Below are 18644 nucleotides of genomic sequence, written 5' to 3'. Positions count from 1 at the left end.
CAGCGGTCAGCCCGGCGCAGAGCGCGCACTTGCAGAAACAGCACGTTTGCCCGGGCCCTGTTCCCCCGTCACTGGGCTGCACCCGGAGGTGAAGCATCTCTCGGGAAGTTTGGAGATGATTCTGTCAGCTTCCCCCAGTGTGTAGTATGGGATAAATTACTGTATCGGGCTCTGAAGGCAAAATTGGGGAAACTTCCCATTTTGTGGTTTTTACCAGGGCTTGAAAATGAGTTGCCTGGTGGCCTGGCCAGGTCATCTCCTCCTGTCCCTCCAGCCTGACACGAAGGGCTGCAGTGACCCCTCCTGGCCAGCAGAGGTGGTTGCCGACCAGCCAGGCTCCTTGGCCCCATCCTCCAGGCCCCAGGAGGGTTGTGAGCTATCAGCCTCAGAGTCAGGGCTTCCTGCACCTCACTCACCCACGTTTTGGGTGAGAATCCTTGGAAAAAGTTTTTACAAAACTGCTGGATCAGGAGGAAATTAGGACGTGGCTGCCTTTACTCAGCCCTGTGCTAGTGTGCGGGCCCTGTGAGCATCCTCCCTGTGGCCCTCCTTTCCCAGCTTGTCCCCTCTCGCCTCCAGGGTTGGCCCAGGCGTCAGCTGTGTTCCCTCGGCTGGGGCAGCTCTGGCGGCAGGTGGACTGGGCCCCGGGCCTCAGCCAGGGGTGGCCCCACAGGGCCCGATGCAGCGGCCGCGGGCCCCTCCCCCACCTCGCCCACGGCTTGTCCTGGAGCAGGCCGCCGCGGCCGCCGTGTGCAGCGGCCGGTGTGTGTGGCCTTTCTTTGGAAGGCCCAGTTGTGCTCCTTAGCTGCTCCGTCCACCTGGCAGGGGCGGGGCCTGAAACATGGCGTCCAAGGGATTTGTCCAGGGGCTTGTTCCTCGGATTGCAGGTCGCAGTGAAGAGGCCCTGCTGGTCTGGAAGTCAGGGTCTCGTAGCGGGGGGAGGGCGCGTTCTGACCAGCCTCGTGACCCCTCCCCTGCCCGCCCCGGGCTGAGTGAGACGCTGGCTGCCTCGCCCTGGAGCAGGGCCGGGACTGGAGACCAAAGAGGACCCGTTGCTGCCCAGCAGTAAACGGAGGCCCGTGGACTCGGGGGTGCTTTGTGGGAGCCTGTGACGCCCAGGACGCATGCGGCTAAGCTGGTCCCTAGTCCCGGTGGTTTCAGGACGTGGGCAGTGGGTGGGTGGGAACGTGCTTCAGCTGCGTGGAAATGGCGCCCGAGGAGGTGTGGGGAGGGCACTGCCGGGACCTGAGAGGGTCTCTCGTCCCGAAGACGGAGGGAGGACGCTCTAGGGGCCTGTGTGGCGGTGGTGGCTCCTGTTTGTGAGGACGCGCCCTGTCCTCTCATGGCGGCTCGCTGGCTGGGAGCCAGGCCGGGGGTCGGTGGCTGCCGTGCCCGGACCCTCCCTGCCGGCTGTCCTGGGAGGTCAGCACTCAGGGTTTGGTTCCTGGGACGCGGGAATCAGGGCCTCGTCCCCAAGCCTGTGCCAGGCCCTCGGTGGCCATCCGGTGTGGTTCTGAAGCCAGCTCAGGCGACACAGACAGGCACAGCTCGGTGACTTCAGCACTTTAATCCAGCCTGCATCCCCTCCCACGCTGCCCGCACACGCTGGCCAGTCGGACGTGCGCAGGTCTGGCGTGCCCTGGCTACTTAGGGGAACAGAAAGCAGTTCCTGTAAAAACCAGCACAGCCGCCGGGCGGGGTCTCCGTCCGTGGGACCTGCGGTCGGGGCCTGGCCAGGGCGCTAGGCCTGCAGGAGCAGCGCCGCGGCTGCCAGGACCCACTTCGATGCCTTCTCCTTGGTCTTCAGGTTGAATGTCCAGACGTAGGTGGGGCCGCGTACGCGTGTTTTGTACACGGGACACTCATACATGTTCTTGGTCTCCATGCGGTCCACAGGAATGGCCTTGATGAAGATGACGGGCATGGCTGGCGTCAGCTCCTTCAGGCGCGCTTCGGCGATGACCCCGGTCTGGGTGTCCCAGCGAGCTCCTGCGGGGCAGTGCTGGCAGTGAGAGAGGGGCAGGGCCGGGGGGAGACCCTGGACAGGCTCCACCCCAGAGCGCACGGACCAGGGGCGCAGGAACGCCGAAGATGGAGTTGTAGACGGGATGCCACTGGGGTCTGCGCGACCGCCCGTGTCCACGGCATACTGAGCACACGCCACGTGCTTGCCCATCGTCCGCATTGCGATGTTCGGAGCCTTGTCCTTCAGCCTCCTCAGCGCAGGCAGCCGTCACGCCGCGAGGGCACGGGAGGCGGCGCCCCGTCTGTCCTGCGCACACTTGCCAAGTAACCCCCACATCTGCACCCGGCCTGTTCCTGCCTTCAACCAGGCTGCTGTGTCTGCTCCCCCCCTTAGCGGTGTTTATGTTTCCCACCATCTGTAATTCCTAAATAAATGTGGCGGGCGGACGGCTGCTGTGCCTGTCTGTGGTGATGTGGCGCCCCCGCAGGTCGGGGCGACGTCACTCGCTGAGTAGGGCGGACGGGCGTCGTGGAGAGCGGGCGCTCAGCTCAGAGTGGGGCTGAGGAGGTGGCCTCTCTCCCCTCCTGCCGCTCGGCCTGGGCCCTGGGCTCTGGGGAGGTGACAGCCAGGTCTTCCTCCTTGAAACCCGTGCCCAGGGCGGCAGCAGCGCGGAGCTGGGGGGGGCTTGAGCAGGAGCTCTGGCTGAGGGGTCTCAGACCCTCGCTCCTCACCCACCAAATGCACGTCTGTCCTGGACGCCCCCACCCCCAGGCCTGGGAGGACCGAGTCCCTCGTCTCCTTGGAACAGGTGCTCATGTGGAGGGTGAGCCTGCTCATCGCCTGACTGTCTCTGCCCCCGGGACCTCCGTCCGAGCCTGTGTTCAGTCTGCTCTGAGCGCCGGCTCCCCGCCCCCGCTCTGCGTGCGGCACGCACAGCCTGGCGTGGCCGAGAGCTGGTCTCTGGCCTGCGCCCTCCGTACCTTCCATGAAGAGCCCGTACACGTAGGAGCCCTCTCGTGGGGGGGCCGTCATGTCCTCCCTGTTCTTCTTGGTCACTTCCACAGACAGACACATCTTGTCCAGCGGCCACTCGTTCTTCCTGGCCATGGACTGCATGATGGCAGTGAGGAAGGACTGGGGGTTGAAGAAGCCCGCCAGCCACACGGTGGTGGGCAGGGCAAAGTCTGTCGTCCAGGCCTCCAGCTCCTGCGAGGGGGGACAGGGGGGTCACGCAGGGGCCTTCTGCCCGCGCCCCGGCAGAGTGTGGGTGCCTTTCAGTCCATCATGTGGCTTTCCTGTCCGGCTCCATTTTAAACGAGGGAACAGAACCGAGGCGGGCGGCTGAGCATTTGGGGAGAACATGGGAACCCAGAAGAGACTTCTACTTGCGCCGCCTCCCCACTTTTCAGAAGGTGGCGTTCTGAACCGCGTTGGCGAGAGCTCTCTACATTTGTGCTGGTGACGGCTGCTTCCGCCTCGAGCCTGCTGTAAGCAGGGGAAGGCCTGCGTCATCAGGCCCTGCTCTGTCCGCGGCCCAGCCAGCAGCACCCCCATCACAGCCACGCCCTGCAGGCTCTGGGTGTGCTGAGGGGTGGGGAGCCCTGTGCTTACCCTGATCCGGAGCAGCAGGTCGGCATACCAGGCCGCCAGGCCCATCATGGAGGGGTAGGCTCGGGCCACCCATGTATCAGGCACGGTGTCGTAGAACAGAGCTGTGGACAGGTCTTCCATGTCAGTCGTGATGGTCAGTTCCCCCTAAGGGACGGACAGACAGCGGGTCAGTCACGGGCCTTGTTTCACCCGCTCTCGGCAGGGCGGGGAGCACCGCCCCTGTGTGTTGTGAGAATGTGGGTGCACACAGGGTGTGGGTGGCCATGCTGCACCTGCAGGTGCTCCCCAGTGGCCGCACTGGTGCCTGCTGCCGGGAACAGGCTGTTCTGGACGCCCACACCTCCACACCAGGGAACGCGGGGGCCGGCACTGAAGGGCGCAGTGCCCAGTTGCGGGCCGATGCTTGTTTGCTTGGCAGTTGGGGGGGTGGGTCAGCCTGCAGTGGCCAGCCTGACCGCTCCGGCACGTCCCCGGGCCCAACCGGCCCATACGTTTTTACCTTCAGCCCCAAATTCAGCTCCTTTAGTGAACGACGCATCTCATTGGTTAGGATGTTCATCCGCTCACATTCCTGAAAGGCGACCACCACGTAGGGGGTCTTCTCGGCTGCCTTTGCCATGATCTCGGCCATGTTGAAAGTCTCTGGGATCTTCTCAAGGATCTCATCCAACACGGCCTTTACCTGGAAGTCAGTCCCCGCAGCCCTGTCACTGACCCGTTCCCAGCCCACCACCCCCCGGCGTCAGGGTCAGGGGACCTGCCCCAGCTCACAGCCCCGAATCTCGGAGCAAAGACTGGAGTGTCCAGAACAGGACCACGTCTGACAAGGGGAAGGGAGTCTTGGCCAACAGGCTTTGGTGTCCTGGCCTCAGACGTGCCCCAGCTCCCCGCCCCCCACCCTGGGATCACATGACAACGTGCAGAGGTGCTGGTGCCTCCTGAGATGGCCCAGACACGTGAGGATCTATAAAGACTCCAAAAGCCTCTGAGCTTCCCTGCTGCTCTGGGTGTTAATGGGGGCTGCTCCCTGTCATCTCCTGAGGGCCCTGGATGGCCTGTCCTGTAACAGCCGGTGCTGCTCTCCGGGTTCCTGGCTGCTGCTGCTGCTCATGCGCAGAGGAGGGGCAAGTGAGCCCTGGGCTGGCCACTAGTGCACTCAGAAGGCCGCGGGGCCTGCCCTGCACCATGGGGACCTGCGGGCCAGCTTGCAGCACCCGCCCTGGAGTTTCTGGTTCTGACTGAGGTCTGGGGTGGGACCCGAGTGTGGTTGCTAACAGGTTCCGAGGGGCTGTTGCCCATCAGGGTGCACTTTGTGGACCTCACGTCCTGGGCCCTGCCCGTCTTGTCGCTGGGGCGGATTGTAAGGCTCCTACCTTTTCCTCGCGGGATACCCCGGTGCCTGTGCCCGAGTCCGTCTCCTTGGGTTGCATTTCCAGAACAGTGCGAAACAACTTCTCCGAGGTGACCGTCAAAAAGCCAATCTCTGCATTGGGGTGCAGGCCGTACAGGTAGGGACTCTCGGGGGGCAGGTTCTCGTTGATGTATTCGTGGTAACCCTGCCAAGGCAGACCTGTGCTAGCTGGGGCCTTCTTACCAGCACGCCCCACCCACATCACACCCTCTGCACACACCACTGGCCCCCGAACCTCCTTCCTGGGCTGCTCCCCTTTGCTCCCCAGCCCCTGAACTGACCGTTCCCCCCCCCCCTCCTCCCCAGAGACTGCATTTCAGACCCTCTCACTTTGGTTCCCAGACTTCTTGCTCAATCCCTGATACTCTGTGATGCGTCTCACCAGGGAGTCGGTCAGGACGCGATTACCCGCCCCGCCGTGCGTCTCTGAGCGAGTCATGTTTAACGTGGCCCGTCCTGGGGACAGCTCTCCTCACCTTGTAATCCAGGCTGGGGGGTATGTGAAACCCGGGGGCCAGCTGGATCTCTCCCTCCAGCATCTCCGCCCGGATGTACTCCACAAGGTAGGTCCTGCAGAGCCGGCGGTCCCAGTCGTCCGTGATGTGGCCACCGTACATGATTTCACCAAACAGGTAGCGGAGGTCGTCCCAGGGCACCTGGAGAGGGAGGACGGGGGTGGTGAGGGGGTGCACCGCAGCCTCTTCCTCACCCACTGGGTCCGGGGCTCACCTCCCCGTCCCGCACCACTGCTCCGCACATCTTACTCGGTGGCAGGGGCCGGGCCCTGGCCCTCCGCCCACAGCCCTCTCTTCGCACTCTGTGACTCGCCGGAGCTCTGCCGGTCCCCCTGCGTCCACAGGCCCACCCTCTGGCCCCAGCTTGTCCCCTGCCTGTGCCGCCTCTACCCCTGACACGGAGACATGGGGCGACTGTGACTCCCTCCCTCCACGTCCACTTTTGCAAAGCAGTTCAAGTCGACAGTGACCAGGGTGGCTCTCAAGCGCCGTGTAGCTTTGTGGCCGTGAAGTCCGGCTTGTCCTGTCCGGGAGTGGGCCTTCCTTTGGGTCTCACTGACAGCGCCCTGGCTCCAAGTCTCTGCGTGCGTTCCTCCATTCCCAGTGGCTCTTCACCCACGTGGCCTCAGGTCTCGGCCCCACAGCCAGCTTCGAGCCAGCGACAGCCGACCAGAGCCTGGACTGCCCGGGGCTCGGAGCGAACACCCAACTGGGCAGGCGGTGTGACCCCGCAGGCAGTGTGCGATGACACAATCGTCCTGGCTGCCTGGGTCCCGGAGTCCAGCCAAGGGAACCAACTTGCCGGCCTGTCGGCTGCCTGTCCTTCCACTCATCCCAGCTTCCGCCACTCTGGCCACTCCCTCTTCCTTCCACTGGCACGTTATGCCTCCGCCAGCCACCCCCTGAACTCTGCTCATCGATGTGGCCTCCCCGGTAAAGCCCGGGGTCTGTCCTCTCGTGTCCACGCCCTCCTGCACAGCGCTGCCCAGCAGAAGTGTCACGGGAGCCACCGTGGCAGCCTCATGCCATTTCAGATGTCCTAGCAGCCGCTTCAGTGAAAACGTTCATTCCAAAGGTGTCAGTAGAGGAATTACTAATAAGATGCTTTTCATTCCTTTCTTCCCACCAAGCTTGTGAGACCCAGGGTGTGTTTTACCCCTCCATGTGAACTTGCTGCGTGCCACGTGTGGCCCGTGTGGCTGGTGGCCAGCCCGCGTGCTGGGCTGTGTGGGAGTGGGACCTCCCTGAGGACCGCCGCTCCTTGAGGGCGAGATGCTCCCTGCAGGTGCGGTGGCCTGGGCAGTTCCCGCCGAAGCAGCTGTTTACCAGATGCTGATGAATTAAAGTGCATTGATTAAGAATGTGTTTGATGAATCAGTTGTCTGAATGGATCTCGTGACTTTTTAGCCATGATGTTGATATTCTCTAAATTATCCTTCTGAACCATATTTTTTCTCTGCTTGGTGATCTGGGGTGTGTGCAGAGTGGCTGCTGTGGCATTTTTGGCATTTTTGGCATTTTCCTTACTCCCTTTAGGGGTGACTCTGCTTCTCCTGGGGTCAGGGCAGGCACACCCCACTCCGCCTCCCTGCCCCCACCCCAGAGCTGCCTCCCAGGGCCTGTTTTTCCCCTCTGTGTGGGGACAGTGGTCTAACCCCAGGGACACCTGCGGATGGAGTCTCCAGAGTGCCTGCCAGACACGTCACCAGGCCTCCCCCAGACAGTCTGAGTAAGTCTGTAGCAAGCGCAGATCTCCTTCCTCAAGGTCAGAAGGACCAGGGGACGTGGGTGACATTGTGGATTAAGTTACTTAATGTTTCAGGGGAGTGTGGACAAAGGAAAGTTTGACGGCCCCATGTCCCCTCCCCATCCTCCCTCACCATCCCCGAGCGCAGGGTGCAGCCTGACCCTGTGTGTGCGCCCAGTGGGAAGTAGCTGAGGAAATGTCTTAGAGAATTCTAGCAAGACTGTTTCTCCCACGTGAGCGTCCCCAGAGACAGCAGCTCTGACGAAGCCGCGGTGACAGGGAAGACCTTTCCCATCGCCGTGCATCCACTTATGTGTGAGCCTGTGGCTTGGGTCCTGTCCTCGCTGAAGTGGCCATGGGCCCCTGTCTGACCCACTGCAAACGGGGGACCACCTTTTCACTTCCCTCCAAGAGGGCTACAGGAAGCGGGGCCATGGCCGGGGGTGGGGGGGTGGGGGCAGGGCGGTGGTGCAGGAAATAACTTCGGCCCCCTGGGGCCTCCTGCCTTCCCTCAGGTCCCACCTGGGGGACTGAGCAAACAAACAACACTCCAAGCTTAGACGCAGTGAGGACAGCCCTGGGAGACATCCCCCCCCCCCCCCCCAGGCTGGTGGCTCTGCTGTGGCTCCCTAGGCTGGTTGGCGGGAGGTGGGAGACGGGGAGTATCCTCTGTTGGCCATGGGCTGATGTGATCGTAGGTCATCAGAGGTCAGCTGGCTCTGGGCCAAGGTGGTGTTGACATCACAGGTCATCAGAGGTCCCTGTAGCTGGGCTCACCTCCCTGGGCCGTGGCCTGAGGCGGGGGGGCTCCTGAGGTCTCCTCAGCCAGGCCAGGCCGGCACTTCCCACCTTTCCTCGCTGAACCCACAAAGCTCAGATGCCAGGATGTCACCAGGCTCTGGGAGGCCAGCTAGCGAGGGGGCAGGGCTGCACTTCAAGCCCAGGCCCCTGGCCCCAGCACCCTTTCTGACTTTGCCACAGAGGGACGGGCCCTCGCCGTGGCGCTGGGAGGGGGCGTCGGTGCTGAGCAGCCACCTCGCTCCCTCGCCCCAGTAGGTTTGGGGAGCCTCCCTGGGCAAGCCCAGCGCTGCCCGCCCTCCTCTCCCCCAGCGGAAGGAGGTGCTGGGGGCCACAGTCCTTGTCACCATTGCTTTGGGGGCCAGATGGGGAGGAGGAACCCAGGGCCTGTTGGGGAGCAGCCCTCTGCCTCTTTCTGGGGCTCAGAGGCAGGTGCTGGGGAAGCTCCCGGCTTCCCTGGGACTAAGGCCCTGAGAAGGTGAAGTGAGGTGAGGTGGGAAAACTGCCCTCAGCTCTGGGTGGTGGCCAAGCCCTAGGGGTCCCTAGTCAGGCTGCTGGGCCACCCACTAGGGGCACGGGCCACTCACTGTGGGCCCGGTCCCACACCTGCTATCCCGCCGAGTCTGCAGCCAGGGCTGCTCGTGCGCTCACAGCCGGAGACCGTTCCTGGAGGACGTGCTGGCTTGCTTTTCCGTCCTCTGCCGAGTGTGCCCCTGACTACACGTGTGCTTTTCCACAAAAACGACAGGAAGCGTGCCCATCCTTCCTCCTGCTACCCTGGCCAAGCACCAGCCTGTCCGCGCTGCCCAACGGGTGCCGGACACCTCACCCTGGTGGAGTGGGACGGCGCTGCCCCACGGCTGACACCCGCGGGAGGTGGTGGGTGGCCAAGGACCGGAGGCTACTCGCTCTATCAGGCGGGCAGGCTCGGCTCGAGGTGGCCCTTGCAGTTCGCACAGAGAACCTCTCTCACCCACAGGACGGACCGAGAAGAGGAGGAGGGCGGGCGGGCTGAGCTGGGCACGGGGCCCACCCCACCCCTACCTTGGTGTTGGCCTCCAGGTAGTTGTACAGCACGTTGATGGAGATGGTGAGGTCCCCGTTGTTGAAGGGGTACGACCTGTTCCAGCCCTGCGCCCCAAACTTGCGCCTCTCGGCCACTACTGCGTGGAAGTAGCAGAGGGCGAACAGGATGCACTTGAACTCGATCTCCTTGGTGCACATCTCCAGGGTGTCCTGCAGAGGGCGCACACTCGCGTCGGGCGGGGTCCGCTGAGCCGCCTCGCTGGGCCCAGAGCCCCATGCGCCTGCCAGCTGCTTCACGGGGGGTGCGGTGGTGGAGGGGTGCAGGCCGGGTGTGGGCTGTGGGCGGGGACAGGTGGGGGGACAAAGCCATGCACTGCTTCGGGCCATCTCTCGGGTCCCTCCGTCCGCGAAGCCGCGGAGAGGACGCTCAGAACACAGATAAGCAAGTATCTCATCACTTACGTACTGATTACAAGCCAGTCCGCTGACTTCCCAATACACTTCCCCAACAAGGACGTTCCCAGGCTTACTCAACGAGTCACCAACACCCCTCACGTGCCCGTACCAACCACACTCTCCCAAACAAGGGGCCAAGTCTTCCTATCGGGGGCAGGGCGCTCAGCGAGGAAAGGCAGGCCCAGCTGGAACTGGGAATCGGGTGTGTGAGATTTTACTGATTATGACTGGTCTTTGCCAAGTGGGAGCCTCCTGAGCACCCAGAGGCTTCTAGAAGCTGAGCTGCATCTTCCTCATCCACTCAGCGCTGACTGTGAGCGCCTCTGAGCCAGGACGGGGGTGGGGTGGGGGTGGACAGTATATCAAATGGTGACGAGGGACGACAGAGGGACGTGCAGGGAAAAAAGCCCCGGTACGTGGAGGGGGCCCCGTATGCCGAGGCTAGGCGCCCCACACCCTGGGTCTCAGAGGCCTGGCGTGTTCTGTTCCCAGACCCTCTGTGCCAGGCCAGTCCCGACGCACCCCACGCTCTCAGCTGACTCTGCCTCGGCACCTACGGCCCGGCACGCACTGGCTTAGATGTCCCCTGTGCCGACCACGCCCCGGGCACACAGCATTTCCCGCCTCTCTCTCCCAGTCTTCCGTTCACTGTGACTTCACTCTGACCTTGGGGGGCCCTTTAAAAGCCAGTAGGGAATTTTTAGTTGATGAATCAGCTGTTTTCATCTATTATTTCGTATGTTAAATAAATCGGATATAGAAGCTATGTGTTCTTGGCACAGAACTCTGTAAGCAGAGGGCTGTTAGGGGTTACTGGAGAAGACTGAGTTTACTCAGAACAGCTGTAGACTCCAGCCCTGGCTGGTATGAACCCAAAGTCACCGGTTCGATTCCCAGTCAGGGCACAATGCCTGGGTTGTGGGCCAGGTCCCCGGTTGGGGGCGAGTGAGAGGCAATTGATCAATGTTTCTCTTTTTCATCCTCCCTTCCCCCTCTCTAAAAAAAAAAAATCTTAAAAAAAAAAGTTTTACACTCCAACTTGGAGATCAAGTGTGTGCCCCCACAAAATCCTAGCGCAGAACAAGATGTGAGGTGCCGGAGAATGGACATTGATGCTAGGATTTGCAGAGGGAGCCAGGGGGCCTGGGAGGACGGCAGGGAGGGCGGCAGGGAGGGCGGCAGGCAGCCTGGGGCTGACGTTGGGGAGTGGGGAAGACTCAGGTGAGCCAAGATCCAGGCAGAAATGGAGGGGACAGGCCCTCAGACCAGGCAGGCTGAGGCCCCTGCACTCGGTCCTGGAGGACCAGGGAGCCCGCGTTCCCACTGAGGCAGGAGGGGGCCTGCTTGGGGATGGAGGGAGACCTGGGCCTGGACAGAGCACGGAGCCCAGTGAGGCCATGAGGAGGGCGGGGAGCGCAAAGCTGACTGGCCATTGCGGAAACATGGCCCCTGCCTCAGGTGCTTGGACCAGCCGAGGACCCAGGCCTCATTTTCCCGTGCTGACCTGTAGGTCACGAAGCTGAGTAAACGTGTGCATTTCTGTTCTATAAAGCAGTGAGTGACCAGCACTCCCACAGCACTTGGCTCAGTCTTTCAGGAACATGCTGACTGTGCAATGCGGGGTGTGCACGTGTGAGCGCACATGTGTGAGCATGTGGGCATGTGCGCACGCGTGAGTACATGTGTGTGCATGCATTGCAGCTGGTGCAGATGGGAGAGAACCAGAGAGGAGCGTCCTCAGAGTTCAGAGTCTGACCCTCGGCTTTGCAGACCCAGAGATGCCATTTGCTCTGGGTGCCCAGGGCTGCTCAGGCTGGGGATAGGCCTTGGGCACACACGCAGGGAGGAAGCGCCCCACCTGGGTGAAGAGGTCCAGGGCCTTGTGCAGGTTGGCGTGCATGCCCGTGGGCGGCTCGTTGGTGATCTTGATGGCGTTCTCCAAGATGCCCTGCGGGATGATGTGGGCCTCGGGGCTGGGGGCGGGCTCGGCACTGATGAACACGCGGTAGTCCTCGTGGCTGCCCGTGCTGTATCGCTCCAGCTTCTTGTCCAGGGTGCTCAGCCACCGGGCCACCAGGTGGATGTTCTGTGGCCAAGACCGGGGCTTAGCGCCCACCCACACACTGTTCCCTGCCCTGGGCCCACAAGGACAGGCCGCTCGGCTGTGCCACCCTGCCGTCCACCCTTGCTGGGCCTCGGGCATGCAGCATGATTTCAGCGGGGCAACTGCAGCCTCAGAGTTGGTTCTTCTCCCCAATTAACCCAAGGCTCCCAAGCCTTTATCAAGTGAGTCCTTCCCACCCTCCGCCAGCATAAGCTGAGAACTCCCTCTGGGAGTTGTGGGTAAAGAAGAAGGGATCAGGTGAGGCCTGGGGTTGAATTAGCCTCCCTGTTGGCTCTGTGGGAGCCGGTAGCCTGGAGGTGTGAGCAGGGCAGCCGGGATGAGGAGGAGCTGGGAGGCTGCTGGACCCAGGATGGGGGTCATGCTAGGGTCCACCCAAAACGTAATGCACAAGCCTCCCAGCCGTCGGCTTGAGGTAGGAGGGGCACTTTGTCACTCTTGTGTTCTAAACACTCTCTCCTCAGGGGTTCTCGGGTACAAAGGCCCATGTCTCTGTCACCACTGAAGAATCCACACTGTCACCTGAGCTGTCCTGACGCCCCATGCCACCTGGCTGACCCAGGCAGCGCCGAACTCGGTGTGGGCGCCTCCTTCCTGCTTGTGACCATGAACCCTGTTACCAGCAGTGTTTCAGGCCTCATGACCCCTCAGTGGGAGGGAGCCCTCAGCCTGGAGGCCAGCGCCCCTGTACCTGCAGAATAACCCAGTGTCCCTTCTCTGCAGCCATATCCAGGGCGTTCTCGGCCACCACCTCCTGTCCCTGCCCCAGGGACACGTTATGGAGTTTCCCATTGTCGATGGTAAATCCCAATTTTTTCCCTAAAGGAGAGAAAAACAGGAAAAACCTGGGGATGACTAAATGACAAAGTTTGAAGTTCTATGACCCACAGCTGGGAATTCCACACATTCCTCCACTTGTCTTTATTGTGATAAAGTACACATAACTCCAAATTTACCATTTTAAATACCATCTTAACATGTATAACTCAGTGACGGTCAACACATTCACCATGACATGCTCTCCTTTCTGGTTCTGGAACATTTTCATCAGCTCAGAAGGACACTCCATACCCATTCAACGGTCACTCTCCATCCCTCTCCCTCCAGCCGCGGGCAGCTACGGGTCAGTTTTCTGCCTGTGGATTTACCAATTGTGGCTGTTTCGGATAAATGAAATTGTACAATATGGGGCCTCTGTGTCTGGCTTCTTCCCCTTGGTGTAATGTTCCCAAGGTTTATCCACGGGGCAGCATGGCAGGGCTTCGATCCTTTTTCATGGCTGAGTAATATTCCACTGCACGGCTCAGCCACACTGTGATCATCCCTTCCTCCTCAGGGCATGGACATTTGGGTTGTTGTGAATGACCGTCTGTGTAAAGCACTTGTTTGAACGCCCATTTTAGTTCCTTTGGGGTCTGTGCCCAGGAATTGGTTTGTTGGGTCGTGTGTAATTAATTCTATGCGTAAGTCACCAAGGAGCCGCCACACTGTTTCCTGTAGCAGCCGCACCATTGCCCGTTCACACCAGTGGGACCCCCCGGCTCCGATTTCTCCCCCTCCTCCCAATACTCGCCACAGTCTGTGTTTTTATAATACCCTCCCCAGTGGGTGTGAGGGGTCACGTCTCTGCGGTTGCGGCCTGCATTTCCCGGTGACCGGGGCTATACTTACCCAGGGCTTCCACGTCCTTCAGGGGGTCCACCCCTGGGGAAAGGATGAAGAAGATCGGCGTGGAGGGGCTGCTCTCCTTGTAAGACTTGGAGAACTCGACGCTGCGGCCCTCCACGAACTTGCTGCCCATCTTCTCCTCCACGAAGTTCCTGAGGGGGACACGCTTGGTCAGCGTGGCCTGGGGGTGGGGGCGGGCTATTCTCTGGTGGACTTTCTGAAGCAGAGGAGGTCTGCTCCCCTTGTGCAGGGGAGGGTATGTGGGGGGGGGGATACGGCTTCCGCCTGGACTGTGTTTGCTCCGGGCACCCTGGCTCGCCCGTGCCCTGCGACACTCTTCCACTGGGCGGCCCCCGGGCGTACAGGGGGGAGGTGGTGCGATGAGCAGGGGCTGCCTGCTCGCAAAGGAGCCCCGGCTGCGAGGCGGCTGCACTCAGGGCTCGCCAGGTAGCCACGCCTCGGGGCCCGGGGCCCGTGGACTCTCAGAGCCCCGAGTCCTCCCGGGAAAGGGCCCTGTTTTCAGTGAATCTGTTCCCCACATGTTTCCTGCCTGCTGTCCAGAGAAGGGCGCAAGACGGAGCACAGTGTGGACCGGTCTCTGCGTCCTGACCATCTCCCCCGACAGGGGCAGAGTGGGGGTGCTGAGGAGGACGGAGGCGCAAATCACAGCCACTTTCTCCAAGCACCACAAAACGTGGGTCAGAAAACCCGAGGAAAAGAGTGGACTTGACATAAATACCATCTCGGCCCCACACTCCCCGGGTCCATCGAGGCCCCTCCCATGGGACACCCCGTGTTGTCCGGGGCCCTTGGAACTCCATCCCCTGCCCCTGCCCCGTGAGCTCCGGTGGCTGAGCTTCCTGTATTCTGAGTGACGCACAGGAGGCAGCACTGTGGGGCTTCACTGTCCAGCCCAGGCTTAGAGGATGACAGCGGCAGTGACCCAGGGTCAGCTTGCTCACCCTCGGGCAGGTGGCTCTCTGAGTGCTCTGAGCACCTCCAAGGCCCTTTGGGTGGGCCTGTTCCCTTAGAGGCACCCCCCAACTCCCACAGGGAGGCCGCCCCACCCTGGACCCCCTGGGACCCGGTTCTCTGCAGTCACCCCCCTGCTCTGGCTTCCACCGGCTTCTGTGCTTTCCTGAAGCAACGCTGACGACAGGGCGGTTGGGGGGCCCTGCTCTCCAAGGCCTCTGCTGGTACTCGGTTCTGGCTTTTGGAATTGACTCAGAACACAGATGCCGTAGGATCCCTGTCCAGGAAGGACTTTTGGGACATACCAAGTCCTGCGCTGGGCGGGAACGTCATAGGTCCCTGCTGTCAATGACAGTGCCGGGCCGCCCGGGCGCGCTCTGGGGATGAGTGAGGGACGCAGGGGCCCCGCTGCTCCCAGCACCGCACCCCTGGGACGGGCGGGCGCACCGGCTCCCAGCGGCCCGCAGGCTCCATCAGTCCCGGTGGCAGTGTCCACGCCACAGGAAGTGGCCAGGGCTGCGAACCAGAGCCAGTGTGCCGGCACGGCACCCCACCTTGGGCGAGTTACCCCTCCCCGGGCGGGAAGGCGCCTGCCCCCAGGGGCTGCTGAAGGGCATGAGTTTGTGTGGGGGGGGGGGGCAGGGGGTGCCCAATTTGTCCACCATGAACGTTCACTGTCAGCGTTCGCGGTTGGTCAGACCTCAGGCTACACTCCCCTTACGTAAGTGCGGAGGCACACCTGCTTTCTTCCACCTCCCAGGGACGCCAGAGCTTGGTTGGGGTGCAGTGGCGTCGGGGCCAACACTTCACCTCCCCCGGGCCCCATTCTCCCCTGTGGGCTGGAGACCTCACCGAGCCACGCTGTGGAGGTACCATTACCCTGGCGTGGTGGAGAAAGCGCCCGCCCCCCACGCCAGGCCCAGGGCCGGACACTCACTTGATGGCGTAGGTCATGCGGTCAGGCCGCATGCACCTCACCATGCACAGCTTCTGCAGGGCTGTCTTGTTCTTCCACTCCTTCGGGAAGATTTCCTTCTCCGGGGCTTCCGACTCCACAAACTTTTTCCAGCGCTTGGCGGATCCTTCAATGTCGCTGTCCAGGTTTTTGAACTCGTCCATCTCCGAGAGCGCCTGGGGAGAGATGGCCCTTGGGCACTGAAATCATAAGCCACAGTGAACCCAGGAAAGCAGCAGGGACCTGGAGGACGTCTCTCCTCGGGACTCTGGCCACTTCTCCAGAGGGTTCTGGGACAGGGGCCAGCCTCACTGCAGGGGGCTGCCCTCTCTAGGTCACTAAGGGCCCCTGAATGTGGGTGCCCAGGAATCTGAGGAATAACCTTGACGTTTTGCATTTTCCTGGAAACTGCAGGTGAGGGAGCCATCGGGTGGTGACCCCTGGACTTGCCCTGGGGCCTGCTGTGGCTCAGCGTGTGCTGCGTGGGGACATGTGCAGGGACCAGGCAGGTTGCTGTGTTCAGAGAGGAAAGCAGAGTCCTGTAGATGGGCAGGCAGCCTGTCTCTCGGGGCCCTCCTCTGGGGCCCCCAGTTTTACTGAATGTCACGGCCAGCAAGCCTTGTGAACATCCCTGGTGGGGGCGGGGAGAGAGGACTGTGTTCACACCCACGCGCCCACCTTGATGCCGCCCCAGCCCTGGTTCTGCAGGAAGTCCACGGGCGATGCGACCCCGGCCTTGAATGGGAACCGCAGGAGGAAATCCAGCTCTACGGGGTTCAGCTCCTTCTTCATGGACAAGACCTGTGGGAACGTGGGGGCCCCTCAGCGCCTCAGCCCCGGCCACCAGTGCGGGAGGAGCAGAGAGGAGCCCATGGCCTGTCCCGCCCCTTTGGATTTAGGGTAAAACTTTGTCTTTACTCTGTTGGGCTTTTTCCATTTTTAAAAATCGTGGTAAAATACACACAACAAAACTTACCGTTTTGCCCCGATTAAAGTGTAGTGGCATTCTCACACTCGCATTGCTGTACAAGAGTCCCCCAAAGGGAAACCCGGCGCCCTCAAGCGGTCACGCCCCCTCCCACGGGCCAGCGGCCACTGGGGCTGCCCTGGGGACCACACTTCGGCTGCTGCAGCAGGGCCGCACCTGAAAAGCAACCTGGGCCAGGAAGATGAGCTTGTCCCGCTCAAAGAGCCCACGGGCCGTGTACATGTACACGGAGTAGGTGATCTCGTCCGTCAGGTTGACCACCCGCTGTCTGACCTCGTCGGCGGGCGCCGTCTGCTGGATGGCTTTCTCAAAGACCACGTGGAAGGCCTGGGGAAGGCAGGCGAGCACATGGAGGCTCGGGGGCCGGGACCCCGCCCCTGGAGGGTGCCCCTGGCTCCCTGACCCCCGCGCCCCCTTCCGCTGCCCTCTGGCGCAGCTGCACCTTGAGGGAGAACTGGTAGATGGGGTTGATCTTGTTGAGGTCGTTCAGGATGAAGTAGAGCAGGGACGCCCTCTCCGCGGCCGGCCGGTAGTTCTCTCTGGCCTCATTGATTTTAACTTCTGTGATCTTTGCCTCTTTCACCTGAGAAGGAACGGAAGGGGCTGCCGTGGGAGCGGAGGTGGGCAGCGCTGGCGAGCAGGTGGGCCAGCCGCCCCGTCCGAAGCTCTTGGCACCCTTGGCGGCCATCCTGGGTGCTCTTAGCGGACGGCCGGGCTGCTTGGGGGCCGTGCCCCTGGCCAGCCTGGCTGCCAACGCCGTGTGCCCTGGCCCCGGGGTCGGCTCACCTTCTCCTCGATCTCGCTGGCCGTGTGCTTGGTGGTCTCCAGGTTCTCCACCAGGGCCGTGTCTCCCAGGAAGTTTCCCGAGGCGGCCGACAGGCGGGCCAGCAGGGAGTCCTCCAGCTCTTTCAGCACGATCTTGAACTCATTCTGAGCCTTGGTGAGGTTCGCCTGCCAGAGGGGCAGAGACCGGGGTGGGGCGCCAGTTGTTGGCACGATCCTGCCTCAGCAGCCCGGCTACGGGGCTTCTCTACAGCTTGGCCAGGGCCCAGGGCCCGGAACAGGACTCCGACAACGCGAACAGAAGCCAGCTGAGCCGGGGGCCCCAGCGGTGCGGTGCCTGCCCCACCTCTGTGGCTGCCTGTCATGGGCCACAGTGTGGCAAGGGCTTGGGGACCAAGGGAGAAGCATGGGGCCTGGGACCGCTCTGGGCCCTGTGTGTGGCTGACCAGCACTCAGGGGCTGGCAGCAAGGCCAACCTCGAGGGGCAGCAGGTTGGTGCTTTGGGCCATCTGGGCATGACGCCTGTGTGCCTCCTGGTCTTTCAGGGAAGTGGTCATGTCACTGAGAGTTACATGTGGGGGCAGCCGAGGAGGAAGGGGCTCATTCTCTTGTATGAAAGACAATTCAGCGTGGCAAGCCGAGGTGGCTTCCCAGGGAAGCAGAGAGCCGGGGCCCCCCCTTCCTGTCCTGAGCTGCCTGCCCCAGGCCACCTGTGACCCGGGGCAGGCCCCGTACCTTCAGCTGCTCTAGATCCGGGCGCTCCTTGGCCACCACAGCGGCCAAGAGCTGGTCCTCGAGGCCGTCCCTGGTGACCAGGAAGTTGATCAGGGTGCACTGGGCCTGCATCTCAGGCTTGTAGTGTGGGTTGAAGTACTTGGTGTGCAGGATGAGGCGGAACTTGGGGTGGTACTCCACCTCCTTGTCGCCGATCTTAATGAACCTGGGGGTCAGCGGAGGAGGGGTTAGAGGGGCTCCCGGTGACGTGGGATGGCAACACAGATGCAGGCCGCCTTCCACCGCAGGCTGGTGGCTGTCTCCACCCAGGCTGCTGCCTTGGCCCCTCCTGGGGTCACTGGGAAGGGGCTGTGACTCCCCTGCTTGGTCCTCCTCTCTGGCCTGTGACCGACCCTCCTGTCAGGGGCACCTGCTCTGTCTCTGGCTGGTTCGTTCTGATCTTTACACCAGTGTTTACCGAACTGGCTGCAGGTCAGACTCACTGCGGAGCCTCTACAGCGAGGCTCAGCCGGGGCTCCACCCCAAAGGCCTTGCATCAGGAGGACGCACGCATCCCAGTTGAGCACCAGCACATTCCGGAAGCTCCCAGGGCTGAGCCAGGGCTGCTGATCCTCTGTGGGGGCCGCTTCTCTCTGGCTCCCCGCTCTGCTCCCCTCTGTCTGGCCACGCTCACTTTTGGGGGCCTCATGTCCCCCTTTGTGCATCAGCGCACCTGCAGGCCCTTCTCAAGTCCACACCTCAGCAAATTTATATGCCACCTCTGTGCCGGCTTCTGCACGCACCCCTGCAGCTAAAGGTGACTCACATCTACTCCGGCACCTACACTCTTTATGCTGATTTAATTCCTTCACGTTAGAAAGATAAATACAAGCTCAGTGCACGAGGCTATGA

The 18644-nt window shown here is 62.1% G+C and overlaps 2 protein-coding genes across 2 annotated transcripts in view; one reads left to right on the top strand and one right to left on the bottom strand.

Annotated features, from left to right (window-relative positions):
- Positions 1 to 2412, top strand: part of PGS1 (phosphatidylglycerophosphate synthase 1) — a 34882-nt gene extending 32470 nt beyond the window's left edge. Inside the window, exon 10 of the mRNA XM_090291853.1 lies at positions 1897 to 2412. The gene's annotated coding sequence lies outside the window, so the exon portion shown is untranslated. The remainder of the gene's footprint in view (positions 1 to 1896) is intronic.
- DNAH17 (dynein axonemal heavy chain 17) overlaps positions 1460 to 18644 on the bottom strand; it is a 91938-nt gene continuing 74753 nt past the window's right edge. Inside the window, exons 65-80 of the mRNA XM_090291852.1 lie at positions 17754 to 17958; positions 17022 to 17186; positions 16678 to 16818; positions 16392 to 16562; positions 15926 to 16048; positions 15230 to 15423; positions 13324 to 13472; positions 12344 to 12471; positions 11389 to 11616; positions 9093 to 9284; positions 5465 to 5644; positions 4951 to 5133; positions 4077 to 4259; positions 3578 to 3721; positions 2947 to 3172; positions 1460 to 1989 (exon numbers count right to left, since the gene is read on the bottom strand). Coding sequence (XP_090147978.1) covers positions 1742 to 1989; positions 2947 to 3172; positions 3578 to 3721; positions 4077 to 4259; positions 4951 to 5133; positions 5465 to 5644; positions 9093 to 9284; positions 11389 to 11616; positions 12344 to 12471; positions 13324 to 13472; positions 15230 to 15423; positions 15926 to 16048; positions 16392 to 16562; positions 16678 to 16818; positions 17022 to 17186; positions 17754 to 17958 — 2860 coding nt within the window. The 3' untranslated portion in view covers positions 1460 to 1741. The remainder of the gene's footprint in view (positions 1990 to 2946; positions 3173 to 3577; positions 3722 to 4076; positions 4260 to 4950; positions 5134 to 5464; positions 5645 to 9092; positions 9285 to 11388; positions 11617 to 12343; positions 12472 to 13323; positions 13473 to 15229; positions 15424 to 15925; positions 16049 to 16391; positions 16563 to 16677; positions 16819 to 17021; positions 17187 to 17753; positions 17959 to 18644) is intronic.

Source organism: Furipterus horrens, unplaced genomic scaffold (genome assembly GCF_987537825.1).
Source record: "Furipterus horrens unplaced genomic scaffold, mFurHor1.1.pri manual_scaffold_11, whole genome shotgun sequence".
NCBI classification, from domain to species: Eukaryota; Metazoa; Chordata; class Mammalia; order Chiroptera; family Furipteridae; genus Furipterus; species Furipterus horrens.
The sequence above is the reverse complement of the archived record's forward strand: the minus strand, read 5'-3'. Positions and strand labels throughout refer to the sequence as shown.